Source organism: Abrus precatorius, unplaced genomic scaffold (assembly GCF_003935025.1).
Source record: "Abrus precatorius isolate BTA unplaced genomic scaffold, Abrus_2018 Scaffold7, whole genome shotgun sequence".
Lineage (NCBI taxonomy): Eukaryota > Viridiplantae > Streptophyta > Magnoliopsida > Fabales > Fabaceae > Abrus > Abrus precatorius.
In genome coordinates this window covers 20,787,559-20,811,370 of record NW_020874417.1, presented here as the reverse complement: position 1 = coordinate 20,811,370, position 23,812 = coordinate 20,787,559, and the positions used below count along the sequence as shown (strand labels likewise).

Below are 23,812 nucleotides of genomic sequence, written 5' to 3'. Positions count from 1 at the left end.
TGAAGCTGGATCACGTGAGAAGCGATCGATCTTTGTTTCTGGTTTGACTGTTACGAAACGACGAAGCATTTCATTTGATTTGTTTGGGATCTGAATGGCGACGAGGAATCGCACTTTGCTTTTCAGAAGGCACAGAGATGCATTGAAGAGTGTTCGTCTTCCCTCACTCACTTCCTCGCCGTCCACATCTTCCGGCGCCGGCGGTGGTCCCGTCATCGAATTGGTCAGTACCTCGCTTCTCAATCCAAATCGCTCTTACACTCCGCTTAGTACCGATGACCCCGCAAATTCAAGGTGCGCTTCACATCACAGATCTTACAGTCTTATATTGTCATTGATTGCATCGTGTATCGAATTTCCAAATAGCCTTTTATTTTTCTTAGATCCGTAGCTTTTCTTTTATATTTTTTATTTATTTTTCAACGATTCGTAAATGCAAGAACGAACTAGATATATATAGCACTAGGAGTGTTCACATTTGCTCTAGAAGTTCGTGACTCGAAACATGAAGCCATGCCTAGAACTAGAGGGAATTTAAGCTTAGAACTAGCAAAGGATATATAATATTTGTGGCGTAGCGAAAATAACTGTTTTGGATTAACAGGTGAATAGTGTGAGGTAAGGTACACGTCTTGATTTTTTTGTGGGGAACTAGAATTACCTTGGAAAGGGATGTTTCTCTTCTAAAATTGGCGCTTGTTTTATAAAATTATTATGCATAGTTCAGTTCTCTGTCTTTTGCTTTTAACATGCCTGCATGTTTCAAGTTATGTAAGATTTAGATGGATTGCATTGTTCATTATTTTTAATGATGCAGCAAGGGTACAAATGCAATCACTGTGGGGCTACCTCCGGCATGGGTGGATGTATCTGAAGAAATATCAGCAAATGTGCAACGTGCACGAACAAAAATGGCAGAGTTGGCCAAGGCTCATGCGAAGGCTTTGATGCCGTCATTTGGAGATGGTAAGGAAGACCAACGTGCTATTGAGTCTCTAACGCACGAGATAACTGACTTAATAAAGAAGTCAGAGAAGAGACTGCGGAGGCTTTCTGCCACCGGGCCTACTGAGGATTCCAATGTCAGGAAAAATGTGCAGGTATCACTGCCGAACTCTCACATAATACTCATGAGATAGAAGATGGATTTTCATTTTTGTTCCATAAGAATGAATGTTTTTTATTCAACTTGAAATCTTTGTGGGATTTTCATAAACCAAGCATTTGACTCTTCCCTGTTATCACTGGTATGGTATACTGTTTTCATTTTTTTAGTGATAGTTAAAAGAAGCCTTTCAAGAAAACGATGAAGCACAAATAATTGCATTTCTCATATTGTATCTGATACATATCTGATACTGATATGGCGATACCTTGATACTTGGATACTTCGTCAATACTTGATCTTCTTTACAGATGATGCTCAAGGAGGGAATGAAATTAACACTATTTTTAGATTTTGTAAAGTTCAAGAAGAACTCTTAGTTTGGATTTTCAGAATTGCAATTATATATTTATTTTGTTCTATGAATATTTTATATATGTCTTTGTATATACTGCATAAATATTATCCTATATAATTTAGGAATAATTCTATCGCTTTATTGGATATGATATATGCGTGTATTGTATTTGTGCATCAAAGGAGAAAAGGGAAAGAAATTACAATGAGTGGGAGAGAAGGGGATATATGCTGCAAATCAGAAAATGTGAATTGTGAAGGGAAAAAGACTAAAAAGTGCAACAAATCCAGTCTTTCTATGTCACATATGGAAACTCCAGTTAAATTACTATCAGGGTGTGGGCAGACCACAAATCGATGGACTTAAAGACACCCTTATGGATGTGCAGACAGAAGCCTTAGAGGCAATTCCATCCAATAACATATCCAAGGCTTCAACCAAATAATCACATCATCACAAAATTTTGACTTCCTTGTTTGTATCAACCTTCTGAATTATGTGATAAGAAAGGGCTCCATAGTGAAAGGACAGACCCAATATTCTCCAATAACACCAAAAAATTTATTCCGAAGGACTGCCCTAATAACACATTGGCAGATATAGTTATATGGTATCTCATTACTTAGTGCTGCACAGTGAACAATTCTAAGTTCTTATATACAATCCCTGCCAAAATGAAAATTAATCATATATGCTAACTATAGGCTAACAGATACTCATTTCAAGTTTAGTTTATTCTGGCAGTCAAGTATGCTACATCTTAGAATCTAAACTTTTTATTAGGAGCACCTGGTAGGGAGGGGATCAGGAAAAGGCTAATGATAACTATTTACTTTTTATCCTCTTCCAGTCCACGTTCTCTCCGCCTTTGTCGTTGTTGCGATTCAGTGTTTGTAGAGTTCTCTTCAACTCACCATTGAGTTTCTGTGGTTGATTAAGTAATTCCAAATCTCATGCTTTAAGTTGAATGGTTGGGCAAGGGTATACTAGTCATGACTCATGATCATTTATTAATTTACCAAATTAGAATAATCTCCCAAGTTAAATGAAAAATGATTTCTATGCTTTATGGTAAAATATTCTCCAAAATGCCTTGATTTCTCAACCTATATGAGGTTGGAAGAGACCAGTGTTCATTTACTTAGTTGATGATTGCATAATTTTCCTTTCTTTCTTAGCCGCAAAGATGACTGGGTCATTTGTCTATCAAATTGAATCTGTGGTGGTGGCTTGACTTTACTGTTTAAGCTTTATGTCTGAACATGTGTTCCATATTTTTCTGACTTATTCAATAACCTTGCTATTGTACCTACTTGAACATTTTCTTATTTTTGTCTACTGCATGCAGCGTTCTCTTGCTACAGACCTTCAAAACCTCTCTGTCGAGCTCCGCAAGAAACAATCCACTTATTTGAAGCGCCTGAGGCAGCAAAAAGAGGTGAGAAAATAGCTTTTTGTTTTACCTTTTTGTCATTGATTGACAAAGAAAATAGTTTCCAATTTTTTTCCTGGGGATTTATTTTGTAACTGGCACAGTTTATTTATAGCAACTATTTAATAAACCAAAAAAGTAACACAATTATGCAATTCAATTTGATTTACTTTATCTAATTAATACCCTCTAGTTTAATTTAGAGTATTGTATGAAAGTGCATCCTTCATGTCTTATCATTTTTTTCCTCTGTTGTAGCCAAATGATCTCTTTGTGTTCCTTTTCATCAGCAAGTGATGAAGTATGCATGCTCTTGTTTTTTAAGGAATATTATACTGTAGGAAATTGCACTGCTTACCTTTCTTATTCCCTTTCTCTTATCTGGATTATCTTAATTCTCATGCTATAAATATCACTGATTAACTTATGGATTTTGTTTAAAAGCTTTTGATTATCTTTTTATGACAATGCAGGGTCAAGATGGGGTTGATCTTGAGATAAACTTAAATGGAAATAAGTCCAGATATGAAGATGATGACTTGGATAATATGGTATTTCTTTTTCCTTTCCTTTTTCTGTCTCATTTCTTTGTTTCTTGAGAAGGGATTAGAGGACCAAAATTTTTATCCTTACCCTGTTTATGAACTATTTATTCACTGGAACATTAATTTAATGGTTCTATTATCCCTATGGTCATACACACTGAGAGCCTGAGATTGAATATTTGTTAGTTGATTGCTGATGATATAAAGTTATTTATATGTAGGTCTTTAATGCGCATCAGATGGCCAAGCTGAAAAAGAGTGAAGCATTCACAGTAGAAAGAGAAAAAGAGATCCAGCAGGTAAGCAAAAGTTGTATACTCACTGTTATTAATGACTTATTTTTACTCGATGTTGTGTTCTTGGTGGACTCAAAATTTTTTTTTTGCTTGTTTTTTGTATAGGTTGTGGAATCTGTGAACGAGCTTGCTCAGGTTATGAAAGATTTATCAGTACTAGTCATAGACCAGGTCAGCAGATACATACATCTGTGCGGAGTTTGACAAAAATTTCAATTCTCCTCCTTTTTAACAATTGACTTCCTCGATATTTAGGGAACCATTGTGGATAGAATAGACTACAACATTCAGAATGTTGCAACCACAGTTGAAGATGGCCTTAAACAACTTCAGAAGGTCCTACTTCCGTTCCTTGTCTATTATTTTAGTTTGACAGTGTTTCTGGCTTCTTTCGTACCCTTTCTATCTCTTTATCTCTTCTCCAACGGTAATTATTTGGTTTATGGGACATGCAGGCAGAGAGAACTCAGAAAAAGGGGGGCATGGTAACGTGCGCTACTGTGCTTCTTATCATGTGTTTCGTTATGTTGGTTCTGTTAATTATTAAGGAAATCATTTTGTGATCCATGATGATATTCAATTTTTTTTAATATTTGGCCACTCACATTGGTGTGACCTTTCAATTGACACCAATATCCCTTGCCTGCTCGGACATAGTATGCAGCTTGTCTTAGAGAAGACCAAGGAGTTTTGGAGTAGACAAGCCATATCTTCTGCATGAAGAGACCATATTAATTCTCTCGCAATTTTTTTTGTTTTGCCACTTGAGAGGTAGGGTGGAGTAGGTGTGTCAGAGGCATAAGAGCTTTAGAGGTTGGTGTGGAAGTGTGGTACAGTAGGAAAGGATACACAAGACCAGAAAATGTATAGAGCGGTTGCATGAACCTCTGCTTAAACATTATTTGTCTCCAGAACCGGGTGCGTAGTTCAATAGTTCCTTTTCATTCATTTTCCGTTTTTTTAATTGATGAAAGAATTCTGCATTCATTGATTTATTACAAGATGGAGCTGTCATATAGCTACTGTATTACACAATGAAATAGAAAAACAACTAACTACAATTAACTGTTAACAAGCTGTTGTTAAAGTAAGTCGAGCTGTTAAGCTATATACGGTAATATTTCTTCTTTTTTTCCTGACATTGTATCTCTTTTGCCGGCATGCATCTTGCTTTTAAAGTGGATATCACATGCACACTCACACTTACACTTCCACAAAAAAGTTGATGCAATAAAATGAAGTTTGTTTGAGGTCTATTATAACTAGGGGTCTTTTGGGAAGAAAGATTTCTCGAGAGAAGAAAAGGGGAAGGCAAAATTTGTATTTTAAATAAATATATTAAAATTAATAATTTTTCAAAATAAAAGATATAAATTGATATATAAATATAAATTTAATATATTAATCATATTTATTATTATAAATGATATATAATTTTTAATTTAAAATTAAAAAATATATTTTTCCTTTCTTTTCTTTCCAAAATTTTTCTTCCAAACATACTCAAAGTGTGTCTATTTTCTAAGGATGTCAATGAAAAAAAAACCCATATGAGGATAAATTCCAGCCAAACAGGTACATACATAATTAAAGTATCAAATAAATAATTTTGTTATAAATATTTTATACACAATACTGTAATTTAGTATTTTATTTGACTTTAAATGAATTATTTTATTTGTAATTTTGTATATTATTTGAAGTATTTTTTTAGAAAAATGTTATTTCTTTTATAAAGATATCTATGAATTATTATTTTAAAAAATATTAAAAGAAATTATATTTTTGTTAACAAAATACAAGCAACGCATATGGGTGTAAGAATTCAGGTGCTTATCAGGTGTATAAAAATGGAGATCAAAGTTGATACAGGGATGTGTACTATAAGTCTTGATATTGTCATTTTTACTGTTATCACTTCTATTAAGTGATTTTTGTCTAAAATATATTAAAAAAATATTATAATTATATTAATAATAAATATGTTTTAAATGAAATTATTTAAATAAAAGAGATAATAAACATTCGAAATGTGGCTGATGGTTTACGTCTGGTGTAGAAGTGAAGATGGACTTTTCAGAGTAACACCAGGGAAGGTGATGTTCAACGATGACTTGGGATTCTGAGGTCCATCTATCTAAGTAGTTTACATTCATCAAAGCATAAAATGAATAAATAGTGAGCAAATTATTACATGAGCTCAACAATAAAATCACTGACTAATAAAATAAACAAATTTATAACAGCCTTAATTGCTAAATGGTTTATTGTCGTCTTCTACCACACTATGGGTTATACTCTCATATGTTAGACCTGATCCATCGAGTGTGCTCACAATTTGACTTACAATAAAGTTTAGGCTTAATTAAATATTTAATCTTTTACAAAAATTATACAAATTTTTTGATATTTTTTGTTATAACACGGTCTCTATTTTTTCACGCGTTTTAGTTCTTCTAATTAACGTAGTATATTAAAATATTATCAAGTGTTAGTTTTTAATTAGAATACATCAATTAAAGTGATTAAAAATAATAATTTGTAAAAAATTAAAGACTATATTGTAACAAAATATTTTATAGAAACTAAGTACAAATTCAATTTTCAATTACTGCGAGAAGAAAACTAAAATTCAAATTTATACTTAAATTTATATAAAGGAAAATTAAAATTAAAATTTGATCTATATGAGAAAAAAGTTAAGATTTAAATTTAAATCCTAATACTAAAAAGTAGCATCTACCATAATATTTTATAGGTCAATTTCTAATATATGAAACAAAATAATGTAATATCTGTCACACTTTAATTTTGTATAATACTTGAAAAATTAAAATAAGATCATTCAATAAAGTTAAAGATAAGCATAAAATTATTATTTTTATATATTTTAAATAATTTTAGAATTTATAATTAATTTTAATAATTTGAAAATAATTATTTTTATTAAAAAATTATTTATCATCTTTTTTTTGTAACATAGTTTTAGTTACTCAAAATCAATTATAAAAAACTGAAGTTAACTTTTTTCTTTCTTTCTAACTTACTGTTTTTTTAACAATACAAGTAGCCTAAATCTATATCTAAAAGAGTCGTATTTGGCCCCATCATGCTATTAAATTCATTTTGAGTTAAATAAAGTTATAAAGTACATATCTAATTTGTCAACAAAGTAATTTGCTTTGGACTTTGACATTGAAATTGTTCAATCTTCTTGCAGAGTAACAAACAGCTTTCGTAGCTCAGTTGGTTAGAGCACCCGTTTAGTAAGCGGGAGGTCTTGAGTTCGACTCTCAACGAAAGCAATTTAATGACTTTTTGTTGGGTTTGCGTTCATCAAATCTGATATGCTGAATGATTTTTGAAGTATTTGGCCAATGATGAGGAACCTCTTTCTCACGGCTTTGAATGTGCTGCATTAAGATGAACGAAGTTTAGTCACAAACATATATACACTGAATATATTGGTCATGATTCACATACATTTGTGATATCTAACCAAAATGAGTTCAGTCATTGATTCTATCTCCACCAATAATAAGCATTTATCTATTCCATCCTCACATCTTTGAAAATTTGTTACTTTGTGCTCATCCAACAAGCTCCCTCCCTATATTTTCATTTCTTATTTATGTGCTTAAGATGAAATAAAAAATTAAAAGCAAAATTAAATCAAAATATTAACTTTTAAGCCATTGCAAATCAACCTGCACAAAATACGGTTTTATTTTTCTAAAATTTTACTCACTCAAAACATAACTTTATTTCCTGAATAGAAGAGTAAATTTAATGACAAAAAATAAATGAACATATGTAATATTTATAGGACTCTATCCATCATAAAGCCTAAAATGTAAAGACGCTAATGAGATTTTTTAGTGGCATGCTTTTAGTCAAAGGATTACAATCATCACTTAGTATTAACATGCTTAATGATCACTTTCTTTCCTTTAATATATTCTTTTATTGCTAAATATTTAATGTTGATGTGTTTACTTTAACTTTTACTCTTGTTATTATTAGTCATAAATATTGCAACAGAACTGTCATAATATAACTTCAATAGTCTAGAAATAGAGTTCACAATTTTAAGTCCATATATACAATTGAAGTAAGGTACGTACAGTAAGAATAAATCAGAAGAAGAAAATTAAAGAATAGAGAAAGTAAAGACCACAACGAAAGAATAAATGATTCTATTTTTGTATTGATAAAAATGAATAGTATTCATTACAATGAATAAGAAAAGATATTTATATATACGTACATGGCTAAAAAACTAAACAACCTAAACTAATTAACAACTAACGCTAACGGAATTAACTAACAAAACTCAACGATTTTCTATACAATTAGTGGTTAATACCCCTTCTCTCTTACAAGTTAGAGAGTGTATGTTTAGCACTCCCAGCTTATAATTTTTAAAAGGTTTTAATTTTATATTTTTCAAATAAAGAAACAAAATTAAAGGATTATTTAAATTAAAGAAATGTATTATTTATGCAAATGTTATTCTTTTTTTTTTGTATTTTTTTATTAAAGAAGTTTATAAAAAAATTCATCTTGATATTTTATTTTCTTTAAAGTAAAAACTCGTTGTTATATTTTTTTATTTTTAAAATAAAGAAATACAATTAAAAAATTTAATAAGTGAGAGAATGGATTATTTATAAAATATTATTCCTTTTTTTGCATTTTTTGTATTAAACAAATTTATAAAAAAAAATTCATCATGATATTTTATTTTCTTTAAAGTAAAAATCCCTTTTAATATATATTTTTTAAATAAAAAACACAATAAAAAAATTAATAATTAGAAGAATGGATTATTTATAAAATATTATTCTTTTTTTTTTGCATTTTTCATATTAAAGAAATGTACCTTAAAATTTTTTTCTTGATATTTTATTTATTTATTTATTTTGAAATAAACATGACAATTTCTTTCTTTCTTTTTTTTTTTTTAAAAAAGAGTTATTTGAAGTTACTCTTAGTTTAAAATTTTTTAAATAGTTTAGACCTAAAAAAAAATTAAAAAGATTTTGGACTTAATGAGTTAGACTTCCGCTTCTATGTATCCTCTATGTGCAAGGGAGAAATCAAAGTCACGTAGTTTTTTTTTAAATTAGGTTTGGATAAGTTTTAAAAAATATTTTTTTTGTTTTGAAAAACTTGAGATTTTTTTTTAGTAATACTTGATTTTTGAGAATTGAGTTTTAGGGTCAGTTTGAATTTTTTTTTTTTTTTGAAAGCTTGATTTTTACGTTATCATTATTTTGTGTAAATCTACTCGGTACAAGATTCAAGTTAGTATACAACTACTTAATAAACTCTTACGATCTAAATAATGTTAAATGTGAATCTACCACTCTATCAAAATTACTTGTTCGTTGCATAGATTTTTTTTATACAACAAAGAAATAAATGAAAAATATATAAAATAATAAAAAATAAATACAAGAGAAAAAAATGACAAAAAAATAATTTTTATTTGATTTAGAAATTAATTTTTTTTATTTACAAAAAAAATTGGAGTTTTTAAGATTTACGAACAGAAGAATTTTTAAGGTTTAAAAATTTTTCATCTTGATCTCTTTGTTCCATTTTTGCTCAAGTTTAATTAGATTCACTTGGATGCACTTATATGTCTTTTAGTTAAAGTGAATTTTTGTTACTTAAGCGACCAAAATTTATGGTATTTTAAGTTTCGTTTAAACTAAATGTGTGTCACTTAAGTGAATTCAAATTCAATTAAGTAAATCTCAAATGAACAATGCGCAAAAAATGAAGAAGATTGAAATCCGGAGCATTACAAAAGCAAGTAGGCAACTATATTTCCCCAACGTTGCGCTTTCACTTTTCCCCCGTTCCCTGACCTGTTGTCTTTTTTCGATTTTGAAGGTTCAAAGTAAATTAAAAGCGCAATATTTTTTATGACATCAATTTTTAGAACTGTTCTTAAGTATATAAAAATATAACATTTTATTAGTAAATGAAATATTTTCTATTTAAAATTATATTTATTTTTTAATTAAATTTTATTAAATTTAGATGCTTAAAATTAAACTTAGAAAATGATGTTAATATTTTTTTTATTACAAGATTATTGCAAACGATTTTGTTTAATACTGTATTATTGTGTATTTCTATTTATCAGTCCATTTAAGAAAATAATGCATAAATTACGAAATATAACTATTAAAATTATTATTTTTTAATATAACTTCTAATCTTTTTCATTTATAATGTAAAAAAATATTTAAAAGTTAAATAAAATAAAATGTAAGTAATGTGTTTTTTAAAATATATTCTTCAAACTGTTTTGTAATTGGTCTCTTTTAAAAAGTCAAAATACTTATTTTCTAAATTTATTTTAAATTTTTTTAAAAAAACTAATAAATCATTAGAATTATGATAAAAACATTTTCAAAAAGTGTATTACTAACATTCTTTTTAGACAAAAATAAGAATGCAATAATTGAAAAGTTAATAACTGATGTTATCTTAGAACTTTCAAACTGATGGATAAATAATATTTTTGTCCAAAAGTTAAAGAAAAGAGGCTTGATTATAAAAAAAAATGAAAACTATTTATTACATAATAAATAGAAAAGTTTATTTAGTAGTTTTTTAATTAAAATAATCAATATAATATATAAAGGATATTATATGTTGATTTGAACACGAAATGCTGTAAGAGGTATTTGAATTTGATTAGATAATGATTATCTATAATCACCCTTCACACTCATTCGCTTAATTACGTGTAAATTCACCATTCCTTGATATTTATGAAATAAAATAAATTATTAGTGCTTTCTGATTTTCCTTTTATATCAAAATATCATCTTAATATGCGTAGAACATCCTAACCGAAGAATGTGTAATTTTACCATCATTTAAACTTGACTGCTTAAGTTCAGTATAGTGTCAACAGAAGAATAATATCATCTTTACTTCGTATGGTATTTAAACGAGTCAGTTTCCCTAACATTAAGCGAAGAGTATGAAAATGCGGCAAATTAAGCAAATGCAAAAGGCACCAAAACAGAGTGCTTGCTAAGTTCCCGCTAGGACGAAAGAAGAAAAGAAGTTCGCTCATGTTTTTTTTTTCTTTGGGTAAAAATATGAAACGACAGTGTTTGAAACCTTCAACATGGCACTGAGGGGGTTCGGAGTCTCCATTAAACCCACGAATCCGTCTTGCGTTTTCTGTCGGCAAAATCGGCGTAAAATCAAGGATTCATAATATAAGATAATATTAAACGTGTGACGGCCGGAGAGCTACTAAAAATAATTGAGAATGCACAATAATTGCTGCATGATATTTTCTATTGAAAACATAGTACTAAAGTACTACAAAATGTACCAGGACCAAGACAACGTAATGAATAATTGAACTTTGGTGGGAACTTCACCGACAAAAAAAGGCTTACAAGGGGAGGGGGGTAAAGCAGACTCAAACATTCCTACTATAGTAATGGACAGGTAATAGCATTTGGCATTTGCCAAAAAACCCACAATCGTAACTGTAACTGATTCCCATTCTGACATATAACAAAGGAAAAATCACGAGACTGAACATTAATTAATTCTGTGGAATAATCACTTGGCAGAAAGAGAATTATAGTATTCTCTACAGTGGCGAAAAAATATAGCCACGACGCATTTTTCACATGAGATATGAAAAACCCAAGCCAATCCAGCAACCATCTATTTACCAATGCTGGACCTTGTACGACCCAAGGACAGTGACAGGACATGGACTTGTCCCCCAATTGTTGTCCCGTCATAATGGAGGACTTTAATGATAGACCAGCCAAAACTCCTGCAATTAAAAGAATTCTGAATAATCATTGCAACAATTGAAGAAAAGACAAACAAGCAAATTGCCAAAAATTTACGAACAAACGAGCACAAAGCCAGATATAAGATGTTACCCCAGTAGAAGCACAAATGTCTTCTAATTGAAGTTAAATCCACCGGAAGGCACAGCAGGAGCTTCAGCGCCACCAAAGTTGAACCCTGACTGAGAAGCATCCCCTGGAGGCATAGTCTCATCTTCTTCCTCTAACCAGTATGTCTCAAGAATTTTCACAGCCTTTTCGTAAATCTCTGTGTTGTCATGACTCTGGAGGTTCTCAATTTTCTCCAACCCCTCAGCATCATCAATCATTTGAGCATATAGATTCACGTCACCAGTATTGCCTAAATTTTTATCAGCTTCTCCCACCTTCAAGATGTTTTCAAGGCCTTCCAGACAAACTGTCACAATCCTAGGATCAGGACAGATAAGAAGATCACACAAGGGCTTAATACACCCTTGACTTACCAGGTACCTGTAAAACCAGGGAAAATGATAAATATCAAGCTAAGAAAAAAATTATAAATAATCCCGTGAAATATTAAAAACACAAATGTTCCCCCATACTTGATTTGTTCATGAGAACCACCAGATGTAGCATTTGAGATGGCCCAAGCAGCCTCTTTCTTGATATCAAACTCAGCATTTTGAAGCAGATTGACCAAAGGACCAATTATATTAGCATCAATCGCAGCCTATGCATATTCAATTTATCAGGAATTGAAGAAAATATTATTGCCACCAGAACTTAAGGGAAATTCAAATTGTAATTATCATAAAGTAAACAAGTAACTATACCTGAATCTGTTGTTTATTCCCAGCGGTGATGTTTGATATGGTCCAGCAAGCTTCCTTCTTGATGCTTTTCTTATAATTATTAGTCAACAGATTCAGAAGGCAATGAAGAGCCTGATGGTTGATAATAACCTATGGGGTGAAAATACAGGTTAAGACAAATAGAAACTGAAAACTAAAACATCACAGAACATATTTCAATACTGAAACCTAATTTATAACAGTACAAATCCATTATCTATATATGATAAGAACCTTGGAAGAATCACACCACAAAAGCTTGCTATTGTAGTTTGAGAACCCAAGGCCTTATAAACCCCACATTAGAATCTCACACTTCCAACATTAGACTCAAGTCCCATATCTTGCAATTGAATCCTAACATCCCACTACGCTCCACAGCCCCAGCGCTCACACAGGCTGGCTGTGCACTAGCCCCTTCAACTAGTCCTGAGCAAACACAGCAATGCTGGCATCACTACCTGCAGTGATAATTTGCAGCTGGGAGACATGGTGGAAGACTTTGATACCAATTGATAAGAACCTTGAGAGAACCACACCACAAAAGCTTGCTATTGTAGTTGGAGTCCAAGGCCTTATAAACCCCACTTAGAGTCCCATACTTTCAATGTGGAACTCAAGTCCCGTACCTCACAATTGAATCCTATCAATATACGGCACCACAAGAGGAGGATTAGCTTAATAGCTTATCACTCTCGCAATAACATTTGACTTTGATGAATGGGTGCACAAGGGGTAAGAGGAATGACAGTACAACAAAGATCTAGTAATATTGAAAGCAAACAAAAACTTAACCAATCAGACAGCAAAAAAGAATCAGATAATAAATATCAATAAAAAAACCACAATATAAGTGCTTGACAACAATGAGAATACAACTCCAACAGTGAAAAGAAAAATGGAGACATTATGCTACAGGTTCACGTGTAAAACAAAAGGAAAACCAAAAAGGATATTGCAAATATATCACTGCTTTCCTCATTCCTTAATGTAGAAAGGCAAAGTAACATGTTCTACATAACAACCACAAGAGACGATCCTGAACTTAATACCTGAGTTTGCATATCATCTCCAGTGACAATATTTCCAACAGTCCGAAGAGCAGGAATCAGCACTGAAGGTGAAGGATGCCTGAACAAGAGTAGGGCATTTAGAATTTGACAGAAAAACGACACATGGGCACAAGCATATTTCCATAGCCATATTTGAGAAGTGGAGTACTCACAGAAGAAGCTCAACAAGTCGGGGACAAACACCAGCTTCAATTACAGATTGAATTTTATCATTTGTTCCATCAGAAAGATATGAAAGTGCCCAACATGCATCAGTCAATACCTCCTCATCATTTGAATGGATAAGACGGGCAAGAGCAGGAAGTGCAGGCTTAACCTGATGAAAAAGACAAATTAAAATGTATGATCTGTGAAATAGAGAATATTAGCATCTTAAAATCAATCAGTGAAGACACAACACAAAGAAGAACACAAATACTGGAAAACCAATGATTGAGCCAATGGATAACCCCCTAGATATTTTTTTCATTGGTATTATGAGCCCATGACTAACCAGTTTGGCCATTACCATGTCACTTGCTCAATATTATGGATTTCACAAACAAGTACAGCAGGCAAAGTTTTGATTATAATGGCTACTCAACTAGGATATGTTACTCAACCAGTATAATTTCACAGACAGCTAGTAAAAGTGAAACCCATCTCCTCATAAAAAGAAATTTCTGATAAGCTGAAAATACAGTCAAATCCAACCAAGGCAGAAAGAAAAAAAAAAGAAAAAAAGAAAAAAATTGAACACTAGAGAGCACACACTCCTCCCCCCTGGCCAAAGGGGCCTTTACTTTCCAAACTTCCCTCTCCCTCACATGACCCCTTACATACACAAATAAACATTCAATTTTCCCCCAGCAAGGACCCTCTCCATTCACACACTGCAAGATGTCTTTTCTGGTATGCTCAGTCCACAAATTAATTTTGACACATTAATGACTATTCTTTCATTACTTCCTTCCTCATCCCTTCTCTGCCTTATTTCTCCTAGTTTAAACTTTTGTTTCAGTGCCTAACAGCACACTTTTCAACTTCATAAAAGAAATGCAAGAAAGATTTCACATAGATAAAATGAAGAAAATGCAGAAGGATGTTGTACATTGGATCAAAAGATCAACTCTAACAAGGTATCAATATAAAGCAAAAGCATAACATTCTAATCTATAGGGTAGATACATACAATTGATTCAACAAGAACATTCAAAAGTAAAACAGAAATATACATATGCCTTTTTCTTTCATCCTACGAGACAGCATGCAAATTTCAACTATGATTACTACATATGTAGCCCTTCATCTTAGAAGAGGAGCAATACAACAGCATAAAGAAAACGGGTGAAAAACATTTTCATCAATAATTAATTATTCAGAAAGATTAACCAATTCATATTTTCATACCTGATCAAAAGGAGGCTGTGGCTTCCCCCTACAGAAGTTTGAAAGTGTCCAGGTAGCATTTCTAAGCATAGAAAGCTTGGCATGCTCATTTAGTTGTGCCAACAAAGGAAGCAAAGCACCATGACTGAGAACAAGATCACGGCATCTGGGAGAATCCCCAGCAACGTTACCTAAGGCCCACACTGCCTGAGTATGCAAAACACCAAGGACAAAATGTTAAGCTTTTAAAAAATGATAGCACGGTACAATGCAACTACAAGGTATTGTTCTCCTGCTAATGTTGTCCGCTGCCTATTAATAAAAAAAAAAACACTCATCACAACAGACAAGCATTACCCCCCCCCCTCTCCATTTTACACCCACAGAAAAAAAAACCCAAATCCAAAAATCAAGACGAATAAACAAGTTTCATAGTCAAGAGCTACCCTTTTAATTTCATTAACACAAAAAAGTCTAGATCTTTGAGTTTTCGTATTCAATAGACATGTAATTTTGTTAAGATACATGTAATATGTAAAATATACCTGTTCACGGACATCATCACTAGGAGAAGCAAGGAGCTTCACGAAAATTGGGACAGCCCCATGATCAATTACCACCTTGGTGTTTTCAGATGTTCCAGAAGCTATATTTGTCAAAGCCCAAGCTGCCTCGAACTGCAACATACAGCCAATGAATGTCAGCAGGAGCAATATTCAAATTTCTAATTAAACAGACAAATAATACAATATAGAGATTAAACCTGCAACTGTGGAAAGTCTTCCCTCATCAGAAACTCAACAAAGCGAGAAACTACACCAGTCTGTATAACCTCCTCAATCGGTGGACTACGTTCTGAAGCACAACAAACAAAATAATCAAAATTTCATTAAAATTCACTAAACAACAAATGTGTTAGAGAGACCAATCACGAACCAATCGAAAGTAGCTTCCGAAACTGCGTCGTTGCCTCCAGCTGCAGGTTATTATCATCAGTCCAAACACCGGCAACCATTGACGGTAGGTGCTCCAACTGCAGCAACCCAGAAAAGCAACTATAATTTATCATACAAATTAGTGCTATCAAAATTTTCTATTATTATTATTATAAAAATGACACGAATAAAACAATCACAGTGATAGAAAAACAAATATAGCATATATTAAGAAAAGAACACGAAAATTGACCTTCTTCTCTACGAGAGTAGAGTGACCGGATGAAGGTATCTGTTGCTGAGGTTGAAGACCCTCGCGCCTCTTCTTCTGCAAACTCTCTTCTCTTCTATTCTTGCGGATCTCCACCATGGTGTCCTCCCGCCGTCTCCGACCTTCTTCGGCATCTACTGCCACCTTGTATCGGTTCCGGCGAACATCGGTTCTGGAGTTCCCGGTTGGTCGATACGACATCGTTTCAGAAGCAATAAACGGGAACCGTACGAACTAAGAAGCACTGTACTGCACTAACTGTACTGCGCTAGTGGTTGTTGTTGATTGTGAACCTAACCGTAGGGTTTCAAATAAACGGAATATGTCGAGAGCGAGAGATACGAAGTGATTTTGGTTTTGTTGGCAAAGTTTGAACAGTTGAAAAGAAAAGGGAAAGGTTTATATACAATGGTGTTAGTGGAGGCAGAGGTTGGGACCAATGTGGACATGGATCGGCTCATATTTTCCAAAGTGCCACTAGTTTGAATTGGAACGAGGTGAGGGAAAAAGTTACTATGATTGGAGATTGTAGTTCGATTTCCAAACTGAAAAGCTAGTAGGCCTTTGCCATGTTTTTTTTTCCGTCAATGAATAAATAGTAGGGCTTTCCTTTATTACCCAAAAACTATTTACCCAAACGATAATATAAACTTGGGCCCCCTTTAAGCGTCGATTGTTTTTAAAACCCAAAAATGTTACATACTGCATCTATAACCAGTCCATCAAAATAAATAAATAAATATTTTAATGACATATTTAGTGAACATAATAAAATAAAAAATAATATAATATAAATGAAAATAAATAATAATAAATTATTATTCTATCATATGTTTATGTCCATTACGATAATAAAATCGATAACATTATGACTAAATTTGGGTAAACTCACAGGTAAAGTTTTATAGAAGAAAAAAATTAATAAAATTTTTTTATAGGTTAAAAATTATTTATTTCTTTAAATTAAATCAAAAAATTTCTAAAAAAATAATAAATTTCAAATTATTTATAATTTATGAAAAATTATTTATTTTTATATTATTTTTTATTCTATAAGAACTTTAAAAGTTTATCCAAATTGAACTTATGTTATATTTTTAATGATATAAATAAAAATAGAAAAATATCAATTAAATTTAAATAACAACATTACTCCTTGATTAAAGTTAAAATACTTTTTTAAAATAATTTTTATTAAAAATTTTAATTTTCAATATATATATAATTTTAAAATATTTTTATGAACATGTTATATTAAATTTTGATACTAAATTATTATAATTTTATTCAAATTTTTTACAATTAAGATTTTATTTTAGGTAAAATTATAATTAGAACAAAATGTTATAACAAATTTTAAAATATATTTTATATTTTATTAAAAATTTCCATCTAATTTTTTATAAAAAATATTATAAAAAATTTTAAATAATTATTTTTGTGATGTTAAAAAATATAAAGTATGAGTAAAAATATAATAAAAAAAGTTATCGTATAATGATGTTTTATAATCCATTACCTTCGATCAAGATAAGAATATGAACTACAATTATAAAATAAGATTTGTCAGTAAGATAAGTTATCATGTTCTATTAATTAACAAATATTAAAAATAAAGTCAAATAATATAATTGTCTTATCATTTTTACTAAATGAGTCTTAAAAAAGCAATGTTAAAAAACACAATCTAAGTATACTTTTTAACATATTTTTTATAATTGGTTAATTTTTCAATAATAAAGTAAATTTTAAAAAGGTTCAATTTATAAAATAAGTGTTTTGATTTCTTAAAAAGTAAACCAATCAGAACGAGTGTATTTAAAAAAATGTGTTCCTAAAAACAAGGCCAACAAAAATTCTATAATACCAATATTTTTAGATAATTACAATTTTTTTCATTATATAATACGTTTTTTAACTTTTATATTAAATCAAATTAATATTGTAGCTTAAGCTTAAATTATTAATCAATTGAAGAAAAATTATAATTTTTTTATTTTTATTAATAGTTAAGTTTTTCTATTCAACATTAATATTTTTAAATAAAGAATATTAGGAACACACTTTTGAATACATAATTTTATGAATTTATTAAGGTTAAAAAGATATCTTTACTTTTTATATTATTATTAAAATAATAATTACAATCAAATATTTTTTATTATTATTAAATATATTAATTTAAATGGTTATGCTTTTATATTTCGTTTTCTTATAATGAATAAATATTTTTTTTTATCAATTACATTAATACTTTATTGAACATTCTTCACATTTCATGTGTTTATGCAATGTTCAAACAATTGCTATGAAAAGAAAAAAAAAAGTGCATACGCATGAAACACTGACCAATTTTTCAATAAATCCCGCGTTTAGATAATCCCAGAAAGCATACAAGACATTGTTGATACTACACTGCATCTGACTTTGAAGTGGGTAAACTACAAGAAACACAAATGCAAAACTATTTGTATGATATCTATGGAGCTTGTAGATGCATTCTAGCTAGAGAAGCCAAACAAGAACAACAAAAATAGTCTAATAGTAGAAGTTTAATAGCTCGGCATTCTTTTTGGCAGCGACATCCCTTTTGGCTAATATGACACACTTGAGAACACTCCGAATCTTACACCACAATGTTTTGGGTTTTTCATTGCTTGGTATGTTCCCAGTAGAATTGAAGAAATGAGAATGCCAAAAGTCTGCTCTCATGTTGTCAAATTCATCACAAGAGGCAAAGTAAAAGGCATTTTCTTGGCCCCCTGTTGCACCACAATTTGTGAATTGAACATGTGAACCGTCATTCTCCGTTGAATAACCATCTTTCAGAACTGGCAAATGCGATCCGCTAGAGAAAAAACCACCCTCTACTGAACTATTTGGTTGCATTTCTCTTGTGTCTAGAAGTGGATCAACAAAGGGTTGGTAATTATGTGCTCCATCCGTATATGAAGTTGAGGCATATGGTTGAGCATAATTTGGCCATGTTCCTTTGTAACCTACACAAGACAAGTATTTATATCGTGTCGTGTCAGATATGTATTTATGTCAGACACATTTACTTTTATTTTTTTATTTTTTAACTATTCTATCATCAGAGATGCGAATATTATAATAATTATATAATTTTATCATATCTAAAATCACCTATACTAAAATTAAAATTCTCTTTTCTTTTAAGATTTGTGTTTCTATATTATTTTTTACTAATTTTATATATTATAGTCGCGTTGTGTCACATAATTCTTTAAATTTATCTTTTCCTCGTGGTCCTTTTATTGCATTTGTGTCTCTTATCGTGTACCCATACTTCTTAGGCTATATCTAAAAAACATGTGCATAGAAAACAAGAAAGTTGTATAGTGCTCCCACTATTCTAAAGGCTTGATTATGATATACCTTCTTGTCCTGTAGAGATATTCAACGGTTGAAGACCTAGCCCTGTTCCATGAGACTGCCCGGCTCCTAGACATTCCAATGGTCTTAAGCAGCTCAATGATGTCTCATCAATTAGTTTGAAATTGTCCACATTTTTGTAAGCTTGACGCTTCAATATTTCCACCAAATGCTGCCAATGGAAGAAGGGACCTTTGATTTAGATATGAATGTAATGTTTTCTTTAAAAAAGACTGTTTCTTATCGCATTTTGAGTATGATATGAATGTATACCTTCTCTTTGGGGGTGAGAGAATCAAAAGAACGATAACTTTGATCATCAAATGTCACACCTACAAGAACGTAGATGCAATTGAAAAGCAAGCCCATCGATTGCTCAGCTGTGCGGTAGACGTAAAGCTTGACATCGTCTATTAAACATGTCTTAGCATGTTTAATAATATGTTCCCATGAAGTCTTGGAAATTTTGGCAATCTACTCTCCAGAGCAAAAGTTCAAGGTGAAGGTACATATTTTATGTACGAGTTTCATTAATTATTTATATGTTTTAAGGAAGTAATGAGTGATTATTACACCAAAAAAATTGAAGTTTTACCTCAGACAACGAAGATGGGTTTGTCGTGTATAACCGCAAGAGATCCTTAACGGTGTCAATTCCATGAAGAGATAACCGCTCACGGATAGGTCCATTTTTGGCAATTTTCTCTAAACGCCAAACTTCATCATGCAAGTAAGGAGGGTAGTGTTTCTTGTTCGCTAAAATGACAAAATTTCACCTCATTTTTGTTAGTTTTCCAAATAGACAAAGATAGTTACAAAATTGTCAATAACGAAAACAATAGAAATGTCCTTGTTGGCAACAAAACATGAGAAGCAGAAAGTAAATTTGAAGACTCACATTCTCCTCTGTAATCTTTAACAACAAAAGGATCACTTCTAGCTTCCCTGATGTTTGCTTCACTGGAAATTGGTTGCACAACTTTGGCTCCCAACCTAAATTTTCCGCTTCTTGTCCATCTTGAGTTATCTGTGAACATAATTTTATTGATACAACCCACCCCATTTTTCAGAGTACTAAACCTATCTCCATTCAATAATGGCCTTCTACCCTCTCTCGCGCGCAAGATATTGACATTGAATTCACCTTCAGTCCAATCCCCACTTCCATTGAAACCAAACTCACCATCGAGGGCACATATCTCTGTCTTTACAAAAGAGAGGGGACCAACATTAACGATTGACTGAGATCTAACATCAAAGAGAGCAATTTGAATGGGTGTTTTATCCTTTGCTGTCATGTTAGAAAAGGTGAAAATTGTATCAGGCAATTTATTTATGAAACGCAATTCCAAGGGTGTGGCTCTTGATGTGCTTGCCGGATTACCCATTCCCCTGCACCAACTTTAAAAAGAAGAATATCAAACGTCAAACGTCAAACGTCAAACAAATAATGAAATAATGGAGGGAATTTAATCAATTTATGATTCAACAAGAAACAGAACCAACTACATAATATAAAGCACACCACCATTATTTTTCATGAACATAGTTGGATAAGAGAAACAAACCTTGAATATAGATGTTCCTGGAATTTATGTTCCACCTCCTCTCGTACCTGGGTCATACATACATATATGCCAAGGTTTATTTAGGTAACCATGATTGGAAGTTTAAAAAAATTCTCACGTACATCAAACTCTTACATATTTAGATACCTGGTGCTTATTTCAACTCATACAAATAATTTCAACTCATTTAATCAAACAAAAAAATTAAAATAAAACAAATAAGTTATTAATCGAGAAAAAAACCATTCCAGTTTTTATTTTTATATTCATACCGAAGCAAACCAAATCATTGTTTTCTTGTTATTTCCTCAAATAAACTCTAACTTAAAGTTGAGGTACTGTTCAGTTTATTATAAGTACTTTTTTATAAAAGAAATTAACATTATTTTGAATTATAATTTATAATTTGGATCAAGTCGTAATTTATAATAAGAATTAATACTTCGAATAAATTTTATTATGCATTTAACTTCTTATTTCATTGTTTTACTAAAAGATAAGTTCAACCCTCAAAATACAAAAAGGTAAAAAATAAAATAACCAATCTCTTTTAAACTGTAAAAAATTAAATTGAATTGGTTTGAATGTAGTATTATTTTTAAAATGATCTAAAATAAGGCACAAATAATTTCTATATTTGAATTAGATGATTTTTTTTTTATCTTAAAACTGATTCAGATCAAAATACAAGCATGCCTACTTATAGACCTATCAAGATGCTTCAGCGGAAAGAACTAAAACAAATTAGAAGAAAACAAGATAAGTTGGCTAACGCTTCTACTTTTCAAGTAAACTTTCAGTACTTCTAAAATACTTATTCCCCTGCACATCTTTTCCTTATTTGGTAATTTTCTTTTTATTTTAACTTAAAAAATAAATTAGAGGAAAAAAAATCCATGCAAAAACGGGTATTTGAGGAAGCACAAGTTCGCAACTGCAAGGACGTGGAGAACATTGAGGAAGTTTTCATATACTGTGTTTTTGAACTGAAGTTTAGATGGGATAAGTGCTTTCTTATGGAGCACTGAAACTTCTATGCAGTGGAATGTTTGGGTGTCCAGTGCAACACTGACAATGGTGCGATATGGTTTGTGTTGGGTGAATATTGGTCTGCATGTGTTTTTTTTTTTTTGTCGTTCTGGACGGCTCTAACAGGGTAGAACACGATTCTGACACAGACGAGACATTGCTTCAATACTAGATATTATATTTATAAAAAATTGGTTAAAATATTAAAATTTACACATTTTCTTTCTTCTGCGATGGACAAATATTATCTTAAGACTCTTAGCAATATATATATATAGTCTTAATGTCCTATAATTTAAACATTAGCTGTGTGTCCGTGTCTGTGTCAAAATTGATGTTTTGTAAGTACTTCTAAATTTCAAATGCAGATGCTCAGAACTAGCTGAGATAAATAGAAAGAGAATATAATCTGTGTCAAAATCGATGTTTTATAACATAATAGCCACACAAACTTCTTACCACTCTTCGGAATAAACGTTCCAGGTACAACTCATGATTCGTCCCCAGCCCTCTCAGCGCATTAAAGCCACTGCACAATTGTTATAAAAACATCAAATTTCGACTTCATCTCCAAAGATACCAAAGTAAATTTGTGATTAAAAACACATTAAAAAAATATGTTAATTTAAATGTAATAATGTTAGACAACATAGAGTCTTTATCAAATAGTACATAAACAAAAAGTTCTCAAATTTAAAATGGCCAAGTCATTCAAGCTTAAGTAACAATTCACAGTACCTAAAAGTTACTATCTTTGGATCACCGTGTCTCTGTTTAAACTGTTGAATTGGAATTCTATGACTTCTTCCATCGTCACCCTCGTGCTCTTTGTGAGACTGCATTTTCGATGACATCAAAGCTTTAAATTAACGATTCTCAGAATCCCAATAATATTACACTAGTTACGGTGAAAGAGGAGAGAACCCAAAGCCTCAATATATACATACATATGTGAGTAGGATAGGAAGATACGAGGAAGCCTCGTTTGAAATGCAGAGCACTAACAGGACACGTAAAAGCCCATAGTAGTAAAACACTGACACATAATAAAGTGCTATAAATCTTTTGTTTATTATTAGCCATAAAAATAAAACGTTTTGGACACCAACGAAGTTGAACTATCCGAAACATAAAACGGACTACCTTTGTTCTTCACAATAAAAAAAGGAATCAGCGTCACTAGTCTTTGCATTGAAAAAATGCCGACCCTTTGAAATCAAAATAACTCCTAACTAACCGCGTGGGACCATGGCCATCCATCCCATCTAAACCCCTTCTGTGTCTGGTGACTTGAAACTTAAACGACTCAGAAAGTAATGGGATAAATATATTTATATTTTTAGAATATTTTAATTTTAGTTTTATTAAAAATAAATTTTAAAATTTTTTAATTCAATATTTTTTTATCTTTAATGATAATGTAACTAATTAAAAAGTTATTATACGTTAGTTTTTATGAAATTATGTTGATGACAAATACTAAACACATTGAGTTTTATGTTTGTAGAGTCATAAAATTAAGTTTATTTTAATACTATTTTAACTTCTGTACTGAATCTAGGATTTTTAAAATCAACCAAATAATAAAATAATACTTTTTTTAAAAATATATTAAAATAATACTTTTTTAAAAAATTTTTTTATGGACCTTTTTATCATGTTGTTGAAAGTTTTGTCAATACACACTGTAAAAAACAATTTTTTTTTAATTAAGTTTTATCACATAAGAGATAAAAATAGGAGATTAGGGCACTAT

General features: G+C 31.0%; 3 protein-coding genes and 1 non-coding gene across 5 annotated transcripts; 2 read left to right on the top strand and 2 right to left on the bottom strand.

The window, feature by feature from the left end:
* The first annotated feature begins 60 nt into the window (after positions 1-60).
* Positions 61-4,767, top strand: LOC113872981 (syntaxin-41-like). Its single transcript, XM_027510904.1, has 8 exons — positions 61-294; positions 818-1,100; positions 2,812-2,901; positions 3,369-3,446; positions 3,662-3,739; positions 3,842-3,907; positions 3,992-4,072; positions 4,192-4,767. The coding sequence occupies exons 1-8, from the start codon at positions 95-97 to the stop codon at positions 4,297-4,299; spliced, it is 984 nt and encodes a 327-aa protein (XP_027366705.1). The 5' UTR covers positions 61-94; the 3' UTR covers positions 4,300-4,767.
* A 2,200-nt stretch (positions 4,768-6,967) lies between these two features.
* On the top strand, positions 6,968-7,041 carry TRNAT-AGU. Its single transcript has one exon. It is a non-coding gene; the product is annotated as a tRNA-Thr (tRNA).
* Positions 7,042-11,036: 3,995 nt separating this feature from the next.
* Positions 11,037-16,619, bottom strand: LOC113871056 (importin subunit alpha-2-like). Of its 2 annotated transcripts, XM_027507769.1 has the most exons (12): positions 16,046-16,619; positions 15,794-15,890; positions 15,621-15,712; positions 15,403-15,534; positions 14,879-15,064; positions 14,006-14,008; positions 13,642-13,805; positions 13,469-13,547; positions 12,399-12,527; positions 12,168-12,295; positions 11,677-12,075; positions 11,039-11,564 (listed from the first exon to the last, which is right to left on the bottom strand). In XM_027507769.1, the coding sequence occupies exons 1-11, from the start codon at positions 16,262-16,264 to the stop codon at positions 11,700-11,702; spliced, it is 1,605 nt and encodes a 534-aa protein (XP_027363570.1). In that variant the 5' UTR covers positions 16,265-16,619; the 3' UTR covers positions 11,039-11,564; positions 11,677-11,699. The 2 variants fall into 2 exon arrangements, with proteins under 2 accessions (XP_027363569.1, XP_027363570.1); XM_027507768.1 differs by lacking the exon at positions 14,006-14,008 and having other exon boundaries at positions 11,037-11,564.
* Positions 16,620-18,404: 1,785 nt separating this feature from the next.
* On the bottom strand, positions 18,405-22,966 carry LOC113873411 (calmodulin-binding protein 60 A-like). The gene is made up of 8 exons (XM_027511517.1): positions 22,795-22,966; positions 22,516-22,585; positions 21,028-21,074; positions 20,358-20,860; positions 20,055-20,215; positions 19,733-19,933; positions 19,463-19,631; positions 18,405-19,062 (listed from the first exon to the last, which is right to left on the bottom strand). The coding sequence occupies exons 1-8, from the start codon at positions 22,908-22,910 to the stop codon at positions 18,602-18,604; spliced, it is 1,728 nt and encodes a 575-aa protein (XP_027367318.1). The 5' UTR covers positions 22,911-22,966; the 3' UTR covers positions 18,405-18,601.
* Between the last annotated feature and the right edge of the window lie 846 nt (positions 22,967-23,812).